General features: G+C 35.9%; 1 protein-coding gene across 1 annotated transcript in view; it reads right to left on the minus strand.

Moving 5' to 3' along the window:
- Positions 1–10,871, minus strand: part of LOC136035014 (intermembrane lipid transfer protein VPS13C-like) — a 186,927-nt gene that overhangs the window by 121,540 nt on the left and 54,516 nt on the right. The window contains exons 10-12 of the mRNA XM_065716595.1: positions 10,287–10,392; positions 6,646–6,889; positions 2,167–2,418 (exon numbers count right to left, since the gene is read on the minus strand). Coding sequence (XP_065572667.1) covers positions 2,167–2,418; positions 6,646–6,889; positions 10,287–10,392 — 602 coding nt within the window. The remainder of the gene's footprint in view (positions 1–2,166; positions 2,419–6,645; positions 6,890–10,286; positions 10,393–10,871) is intronic.

Here is a 10,871-nt window from a genome sequence, read left to right on the forward strand (position 1 = left end):
AAAATTCATTAAATATTTCAAACATTGTCAAACATATAAAAATATTAAGAAAATTTCATCTTGTTAGTGCAAGAGTCTCGTTCCGTGACGTTATGCGCTCTGTCAGACGATTAAATTTTTATTGACTTATAGAGGTTTCAATTTTAGCTTTACTTTACCAAATTAGAAGTGCAAGACAGAAAAATATGGAAAGGTTGACAGAAATAGAAGCAAAACAGAAATCTTAATCCAGCGAAATCCAAACACAAGAAAAGACAATAGAATCACCAAACAAAAATAACTAAGAACTAACAATAAATATAATAGTAAAGTAATTAGAAAATACAGCAATAAAAAAATCATGAATTAAAAAAGAAATGAAATTACTGGACCATCTAAGAACTGTACTTACTAGACAATAAACATTTGTCATATCTGTATTTTCTTCAGGCTGGTGAAGATAGGTAAGGCTCTTCTGAGGCCAACTTAATTTACACTCGTTCTAATTAAAGACTATAGGTAAACATCTTCTCTTTTTCTCCTTTTCTTATATTTTCCCTCCCCCTCTTTAAATCTTCTCTTCTTTCTTACACTAATTTTACGTCTATGATTATTCCTAGACATCTCTTTGTATATTCTCTTTTGAATATTTAGAAATAAATATAATAACAGTATTTAGAAAGCAATACAAACAAAATACAAACTGAACAAATTCATCAGTATTAGGTGGCTTCCATTCAACTCAACCCCCATTTAACTTAATTCCTGTTTAACTCAATCCCCGCTTAACTTAACCCCCAATCAGCTCCACCCCATTCAACCCAACCCCCATACAGCTGAGCCCCAATTCAACTCGACCCCCATTCAACTCGATCTCTTTCGAATAATTAGAAATAAATATAATAGCAATATTCAAAAAGTAATTTAAAAAAAAATACTCACTGAATAAATTCATCAGTATTAAGTAGGTCCCATTCAACTTAATTCCTGTTTAATTCAATCCCCACTTAACTCAGCCACCAATCAACTCTACCCCATACAGCTGAGCCCCCATTCAACTCGACCCCCGTTCAACAAAATCCCGTTTAACTCAACCCACGTTTAACTCGGTCCCTATGCAACTCAGCTTCCGTGACGTTCACCCCGGCCCCAATTAACTCAGTCCCTATTCAACTCAACCAAAATTAAATCCACACCTATAACAGGTGAAGTTGATTAGGCAGTAAAATTGACGTGATGGACCACACGTAAAGGAAACGTGCAAACAAAACAAAAGTAGCACAATAAGATACATTAGTTGAATGCTATTTCCAGATGTTGTGCATAGTCAGAAAATTTGCCATGGTCTCTAGAAAGAAAATAAAATAAGTACTCTAATGATAATACTTATCAGCATTTTTCCTTTAGATATGGTCAACCACAGCAAATTTCCCGGATAGAATTGAATTCAGTAAGGATAAAGCTGAATGGGATCTGAGTGTAACGGGGTGTGGGGGAGTGGTGGTGCTGAGATGCATGATGTTGAACTGAATGAGGTTGAACTGAAGGTAAATAGAGTCGACCCAGCTCTGAATGGGTACCTGAAGAGTTCTGGGGGGAAAAGAAGAGAAGCGTTGAATGATTTGCCCCCAACCACACATTTTACTCCAGGCTGAAGGAATAGAATCAGGATACCGGTAGTTGCGCTATGCAGACCATTGGTCAGCATGCAAAAAAGTTTTTAATTTTTATGTCCAAAGTTAAAACACTGACAACTTATAGTCGTCGGACAAGGCACCATCTAGCTCAGTTTTAAAATCAGTCGACACAATAAGACCAAAACTTCCAGAATGACACTCACCAAATTTACAAAATCAAGGGGAATTCCTCCGTAATATACACAGCACAAAGTCTTGGGGTCTGATTCTCTCCATTATTTCTCTTGAATTCTTGCGATTTTTTTTTTTTCACAATCTCGCATAATTTTTATATAATTCATTGTGCTTCAGGTATTTCGACGAAATACTCCTAACCCAAACTCGAGATCCTCGAAGTAATTCTTGAAAACGAGCCTATTCCTACTCCAGTTTTGCAAAAAGGTCCCCCACCCACTAAAAAGGAAAACCAAGACCTAGAAATTCACTTTTAATAGTTTAGACACCCTACCAAAAACTCTTCGTTAAAAATTTCTGATAAGAATATACTCACTGAACAAATTCATCTGCATTCGGTGGTGTAAAAATTTCTTGAACTTCATTCAAGATCGTCCAAGACACATATATATCCAAGGGTAATGCTTTCAAAGTTAATTTCTGGTCACAAGATAAGGCCCCATCCGGCTTCGTTTCATAGTCAGCAGAGAGGAGAAGACCCGAACTTCCAGCATGACGCTCAACCAAAGTTTGTAGCTGTTTCGGATTTCCATTTGTAATCTGAAAATTATTCAGCGAGGTCGTGACCCTGAAACAAGAATGCATCGGCTGCAAAAAGTTGATAATAAAGATAATTTTTTCGAATGTAAGTTATTCTATGGATTTATCATCAACGGCTTTCTTTATACGCTTAAAATTAAATTTTCAGTTTGGAAAGCGGAGTAACTTGCCCTATTTCGTTAATAGTCCAGTTAATCTACTAGTAAGAATAATCTAATAGAAAAATAATCTAATAGAAAACGTTTTCTGTTGGGAGGTGACAGCTTTGGTTTCGCGTCTCTCTCTCTGTAGTTTTCATTTGGTTTCGAACCCCCTCCCCCCCAGCTTACAAACATGATAATTTTGTTTAAAACCTACAGGTTTTCAGATAATTTGTGCACTGAATAGATCGGTAGGATTTTCCTGAACCTCAATCAAAACTATACCTGCATAAATGCTTTCACAACCAATTTTTGTTCCCAAGACAAAGTGATGTCTGGCTTAGTTTCATTTCTTTACGAATCAATTCAATTTTCAACGCGGTATGATGTGCACATATACTTTATCAGCAGCTGCAAATACATAGACTGATATACATGCTTCTTGTTCTCAATAAGCCTTAGAAGGACGCGACGTAAAGCGCGCTTCCAATTCCCTAATCCCGACCGCTTTGCTGGAAAGAGGAGCTAAATACTTTTCGAAAAGGGGAGCAGACACTAGACCGCAAAGCAATATCTGCTCAAATCTTAGTAGTTTCCACATAAAGACTCCTCAATTCATTATTGTTTCTCTTATTACCCATAAAATGCAAATTCTTTTTCGTTAAAGAGTCAGAAAGGGTAGCGTTACTTCTCCTACCTTGTTTAAAAATTATATTTTGGGCGAAGAAGAAATACCCCACATATTGTATTCTTTACGTTGCTAACATGAATTTTGTTGATTATATCTCCAGTTTCAGATAGATCACTGATCGTATCTAAAAAAATCTATTCCGCCCTGTCTGATGAACACCGTAACCTTAGCCTTAAATTTAAAAAAAGAAGCTATTTTTCGCCTGCCATAGCGTTTTCTCATTGCAGGGGTATATCCCTTGGTACCTCATATTACGATAGTTGACCGTATGTTATACCTAGGACACCATATCGGCAGCTCTATCTACCACACATATTGTTTACTGCTCACACATAGTCTACCCAAATACCCACCTCCTATGCTAAAATTGTTTCCAAGAAATTTGTATCTGACCGCTGGCAACTTGCCAGTCTTTCCAATGCTTTTGTGCATTCCATATGTTATGCCTTTCTGAAAGATATTGACAAAATTGACAAAAACTGATAAACCAAAAATCTGTTCCCCCTCCTTTCGTCTCAGCAAATGATTCTCCACGTACTGTTATTGACATGCAACCCAGAACCGATTCATAAATAAAGATTCGCAGACACAGAAATCATGTGTTCAAAACTTTGCAACAAACGTACGTTTCTTTTAATTTTTTTCTCGTATTAGGCTACTCTTGTATGTTGTTATCATATCTTTGTTAATGTAAATGCTCGCTATCTGTATTATTTTTTTATGTCTCACCCTTTTTGTATTATTGTAGACGGGTCTTCAAGTAAATAAATATATAATCAGTCGAATGAAGGAGACTAAATCTTCCAGAGTGATGCACAGCCGGAGTTTGCAGCTGTTTTGATTCTCCATCTTTTATAATAAATTTATTCAGTGATCCCGTAGTCCTAGAGCAAAAAGTATTAGCTGTTTTGTATCAGTTGCAGTTCAGTTGAAAGTATCAAACAGTATCAGTTGCAGCTGTTTTGATTCTCCGTCTTTTATAATAAAATTATTCAGTGATGCCGTAGCCCTAGAGCAAAAAGTATCAGCTGTTTTGTATCAGTTGCAATTCAATTGCAAGTATCAAACAGTATCAGTTGCAGCTGTCTTGATTCTCCATCTTTTATAATAAAATTATTCAGTGATGCCGTAGCCCTAGAGCAAAAAGTATCAGCTGTTTTGTATCAGTTGCAGTTCAGTTGCAAGTATAAACTGTATCAGTTGCAGCTGTTTTGATTCTCCGTCTTTTATAATGAAATTATTCAGTGATGCCGTGGCCCTCGAGCAAAAAGTATCAGCTGTTTTGTATCAGTTGCACTTCAGTTGCAAGTATCAAAAAGTATCAGTTGCAGCTGTTTTGATTCTCCGTCTTTTATAATGAAATTAATTAGTGATGCCGCGGCCCTCGAGCAAAAAGTACCAGCTGTTTTGTATCAGTTGCAGTTCAGTTGCAAGTATCAAAAAGTATCAGTTGCAGCTGTTTTGATTCTCCGTCTTTTATAATGAAATTATTCAGTGATGCCGTGGCCCTCGAGCAAAAGTATCAGCTGTTTTGTATCAGTTGCAAGCATCAAACAGTATCAGTTGCAGCTGTTTTGATTCTCCATCTTTTATAATAAATTACTCAGTGATGCCGTGGCCCTAGAGCAGAAAGTAGCGGCTGTTTTATATCAGTTGCAGTTCAGTTGCGAGTATAAACTGTATCAGTTGCAGCTGTTTTGATTCTCCGTCTTTAATAATAAAATTATTCAGCGATGCCGTAGCCCTAGAGCAAAAAGTATCAGCTGTCATGTATCAGTTGCAAGTATCAAAAAGTATCAGTTGCAGCTGTTTTGATTCTCCGTCTTTTATAATGAAATTATTCAGTGATGCCGTGGCCCTCGAGCAAAAAGTACCAGCTGTTTTGTATCAGTTGCAGTTTAGTTGCAAGCATCAAACAGTATCAGTTGCAGCTGTTTTGATTCTCCGCCTTTTCTAATAAAATTATTCAGTGATGCCGTGGCCCTAGAACAAAAAGTATCAGCAATTTTGTATCAGTTGTAGTTCAGTTGCAAGCATCAAACAGTATCAGTTGCAGCTGTTTTGATTCTCCGTCTTTAATAATAAAATTATTCAGTGATGCCGTGGCCCTAGAACAAAAAGTATCAGCAATTTTGTATCAGTTGTAGTTCAGTTGCAAGCATCAAACAGCATCAGTTGCAGCTGTTTTGATTCTCCATCTTTCATAATAAAATTATTCAGTGATGCCGTAGCCCTGGAGCAAAACCTTTGCTAATTTATTTATTTTGCCAGATTATTAAATACATCTTTGGTATGACGACATATTCGCATGAAAGCAGTACCTAAAGAGGAAAATGAGAATTACATAAGGGTCTAGGGAAATGTTCGCATAGAAGCAGAACCTAAGGATTAAAAAGGAATCCTCCATAAGAGTCTGGAGGCTTTGTAGAGAGTAAGAGACTTAGTAAGAGTTTAGAGAGCCTAAGAGTCTAGAGAAATATTCGCAGGAAGAAGTACCTAAAGAAAAACAAGAGAAAAGAAGGTTTAGAGACCTTCTTGGAAACTTTTGAAGAAATCATATTAAATTAAATAGAAGATTGGGTGTGGAGGCATAAAACGTACTTTTTTGGATTACAAAACCTGTCTATCCCTAGAAGAGTATACCGTTAAGGACCTTTAGAACCTTATATCTTTAGGACCTTAACTACCCATTAAGGTCCTCAGATATGCACACTTATACAGTTGTGAGCCAGAGGCCCATTATAGCTCTATTGAAGATACAGACAAACTTGAAAGTCTCCATAACAAAATCTCACCCCAGAAAAGCAGGTGGCACTTGGATACATGAACAAATAAGAATAAGAAATATAGCATTATGGAAGAAGTTATAGATAAGAAAAACCAATTAGAAAAATTTGGTGAGTAGCTTGCACCTTTAATTTTATTTTATTTTGTCTTTGGTATGTTATCATTATAAGTGATGCAATTGATAACTGTAAGTAACAGATTTTTAAATTATATTTCACAGATAAAGGATGACACATTGACCGAGATTATGCTTTTTGGGCGTCTATCTGGGGCAAGATGAAAAACATGTCGTCAGGGGGGTGGAAAGTGATCATAAGAAAGGATTTGAAAGAAGCTTCATGGTAAAGAAGTAAAGCGTAAAGCTTTGAAAAGATTGGGGTCAACGAGGAGCGTACACAGCTCCGTGTTTGCCTCAGGCGGCTTGATACTGCAATGAGTAGTTAGTAGTACTATATAGCTGGAGAAATTTGACAAAAAGAATAATACGGGGCCATATCCAGAGTTTCAGCCAAACCGAGAGAGGGCTATGTAAATGGTCTTTTTAGTCATTGAAAATCGAAAAAGTGTTATATATATTTTTTTTCCCAGAGGAGTTGAAACCTAGCCCCACCCCCTCTATGTACATCCTTGAACTAACCTGATGGAATCAGCTGATGGTCTGCTTGAAAAACCAAACTCCATATCTTCAACTTTCATCTCAAATACGTTCATTTTTAAATTGTCATTCGTTAGAACCAATCCAAGACGTTGAACAACAAATTTGGTTTTCAGTTCCACGAAGCGTTTTGGGTACTGACCGTGCGTATCTTCAGATAGATCGAGTGCTTCTCTTAGAGCTTTTTGCTCTTCCTCGGATCCTAATGCTTTCCGTATATCATCCACTAAAATCAAATAGATTGTAAGTATTGATTTGTATTAAAAAATCAAGTAGGTTTTTTATGTTTTTTATAGGTTAGTTAATGATTTTTTACTTATAGTTTTTTACCTGAAGTGAGTAAATTGCCAATAAAATTTAACTAATACCTGATTCGACTGCAGTAAATATTGTACACTTGGTTGGTTTTACTGATTTTGATTATTTTTAGATTTGTCTTCAAAAGTTTTTCTGTTTTTTTAACGATTCTCTTCCCTTTTTCTCCCCTTTTTGACTTCTTCTCGTTTCTGTTTCCGTTTGTTCTGGTTCTCGCCTGTGCTGACGAAACCTTGTTTATTGCGGGCGAAATATTCAAGCTGTTTTTTCTCTTTCCTGTTCTGTTTCACTGTTCTTACATTTGTGTCTTTGAAAGAAACATTTGCAGTTCTTTCTGATATTTTGGGTCAGTTTGGCTTCAGATCTTCTAATTGTGCAGGGTAGATCATTTCTCAAAAAAGGGGTCCAGGAGGGAACCTTTTTACGAATTTCTTGAAACGCCTTTTTAGAATTCACACCCTCCTAAAGATGAGACCTTTAAGAAGAAACAATGTTTTTTCCTTTGATTGAAAAATTCTTATCCCGACGGTACACGAATTTGCGTTTTGATTATGTTCTTCTTCTCCCTTCTAAGTAAAAAAATCGAGTTATATTTGTGGACAACTTTTTTTACTAGATCAATGCTTATATACATTTCTACACACTCCTGTACTTAAAAGTTTCTTAAAAATTTTCGAAATGAAATTGTTAGTTTAAACTTGTTAATTAATCATAAATTTTGAGTAAAACTTGTCATAAACTCATAACTCATTGTCTTTGATAATACTTATAGTTTTATCTAAATGTTATATGTGGAACTACAAAATTGGCACAAATAGACATAAAAGATAAAGCAATATAAGCACTGGTTAATATAAAAGTGAGATTGTCTTTAAGTAAGAATTGAATTTTTTACTCAAGTAACAAGTTACTAAAATTGTTTCTATTTAATATCCTGTGTAGTATTTAAATTATAAGTTTCCTTGGTTGGATGGGAGGGAAGACATTAACTACTACTACTCACAATTCACTGCAGCACCAAACCGCCTGAGGTCAACACAGCTACATACGCTCTCCCTCCATTCCAACCTATTAAAAGCGTCCCTCTTTACACCTTTCCAGGAAGTTTCCATTTCCCTTAAATCTTTCCTTAAATCATCCCATACAACTCAGGGACAAACTACTTTTCGTTTGGCCCTAGATGGTTGGCTGACAAGGATGGTATTTGGTAATCTGTCATCCTTTATCCCAGAACATGTTCTAGCCATTTCAACCTTTCTTTCACTATAGTCCCAGAAGGCTGGATTGAGCCACGTTTCTCACACAGATTACTGTTTGAGATACGGACAAGCAGTCGGATACCCAATAGAATCTGCTTGCAATTTCTCGGGGAAGCTTGTAGCAAATTCCGTCTTTCGGAGCACCCACGCTTCAGAACAATACTTGGTAACTGTCATAAAGGTAGCTTCCGATATTCTAATCTTGGTTCACAGACTTATTTCCTGTTCTTTCAGCCTTATTCAAACTGTGAAAAAACACCTTAGGTCTTGGCTATTCTACTGTTAAAATTTTCACTGCACCCATCGTCTTTGCTAATAACACTAGCTGGGTGAGTCAAGCTATCCACTTATCAATCTTCTCGTTACTGAACATCCCCTTTTCGCCTCCACTTATTCCTAGTCAACGCAACTTTGTCTCTTTAATATTAATTTTCAGGCCTATTCTTGCACCGTAAACTCTCAAAACCCCTGAGATCCATTGCCTTTCCTGTGCTCCTTAGAACGAGGTCCATCAAAATGATCCATATAAATTAGGATAGGACGCAACCATGGCCATTACCCTTATGTTAAATTCTCTCGCCCTAAAGCAGTTATGGGAAAACCGTGCAGTATTCATATAATAATTATGAAGAAACCAGCATGGGATCAAAAATCAAAATAAGAAATTCATTTCATTTGAAATCTGAATGAGGTATGCTATACAGCTGGGTACATTTAGATCAAAATAGAATAAGTTTCATTCACTTGAATAGCAGCTATGTGCCAACAAGAACACTTCCATAAGTAGAACAAACAAAGATGACAATAAAAACGAAGTAGTGACTGCTACTTACTGGTCAACACAGATAGACACAATTCAATGTTAACCAAAGCAATGACGAATAAAATACTATATAGAGGAATTGCGGTACTTTCTGTTTTTAAAGCAGGTTTCTATAAAAGCCAATAGTCAGTATTATAGCAACAAAAACAGTCAGTACTACTTAAACTCAACAGAACAAAATATAAGGAAAATATAAAGCAATACAATCAGTGGTTAAAATGTCGAATAAAATGCTGTACAAAGGAACTACTATATTCTTCAGAAGTCTACGGGCACCCTTTCTAGTTAGTCCAGTATGAAATTTAGTTGTCAAGTTTTCTTGGTAGGAAGAAAGAATGTGATCATGAAAGCTGGACTTAAGTCATTTCAGTCAAAAGTTCAGGTTGTTTTATCGTCCTCTGATCTAAAAGAAGTCCGATGAGGCTAACATAGACTACCTTCATAAGAAATAAAGGAAGAGCCAAGGACAATTTTTAGCTCTTTTTTGAATATTATGTTTATTGTTTTAACTTTTTTTACAGCTTAAAACTAATTTTCAATTTAAAACAATTTTGGAGCTTAGACTATTTAAATTAAAAAAACTACCCCTCCCCTGGGCCCATCTTAGGCCCATCCGTACCAAAAAAATCCTAATTTTTTAAAGATAATTCTTTTGGTTGTTCCAAATTATGAAATTCTTGGGGTAGTACTGCATTTTTCACGGTTTCCGACAAAAATTTTCGCCCGTTAAATTTTAAACATTAACAATCTATTGGTTTTTAAATACAACTATACTTTCAAAGGAAAATTATACCTTCTGAAGTTGTTTGCGCCATAAGATTTTAGCTGATCCTCATCCACGTTTTCTTTTTGTTTATTTTGGCACCTGCTCCGTCCATAAACTGTATATGAAGATTTTCATTAAAAATTGGAAGTCCTGATTTTCGCCATAGTAGTGTAGAGCTTTGAAGCAGAGCTTTTGAACTTCCTTTATCCAATATGTCCAAAATAAACGATAAAAAGAAGCAAAGAAAGTGATAGCAAACAAAGGGTAAATATTGGCGCATGGTAAGCAAAAGTGGTCAAACCCTGAACAAGAATTTCTAAATCAACCCCCCAGAACGAATCACGGCTAGTGAATAAAATCCACAAGAGGAATTTTACTCATTTCTAACTAATAAAAAAAAAATTAAAATACATCTTTTTTCTGCTTGTGACATGTACGATCCTATGATAATGTTAAATACCTGCACTTTCTTGTTCTTCTTCTTCAGTTTGTGATTTCCACCCAAAAAGCCATGACCCAACTGACCAGCTAGAAGCCTGAGATTTTGCTTTCTTTTCTGCTTCAACCTGGAAAATGGAGGCATAAGATTATCTACTACCGCTACTTCTCTACTACGGACAGTTACAACTCAAAGTACCAGAAAAAACAATGCTCCATCTCTTAACACCGGCATATGGGAAAGGGAAAGCACCCCCCCCCCACCTCCCTGGGAAACAAGGAAAAATATAAAATAAATAACAACGCAAAACGAGAAAATTTTTCATTTAAATCTTGGTAAAAACAAGGTCTAAAAAGCACTCAAATCTCTCCCCCTACCCTGTTAAATTTCTTAGAGAGATTCATGCACCATTTACAACTTCCCATACTTCCAGACACAATTTTTGACTATAAACAGACGTAACACTTTTCAGCTTATCCAAAGGACGACTGTCTTTCAGAAACCTACTAATTTATGTCAAATGATTTGACATAAAAGATGAGCCATACGAGACTAATCAACCTCCATACTAACTACTATATATATATATATATATATATATATATA

Source organism: Artemia franciscana, chromosome 13 (assembly GCF_032884065.1).
Source record: "Artemia franciscana chromosome 13, ASM3288406v1, whole genome shotgun sequence".
Classification (NCBI taxonomy): domain Eukaryota; kingdom Metazoa; phylum Arthropoda; class Branchiopoda; order Anostraca; family Artemiidae; genus Artemia; species Artemia franciscana.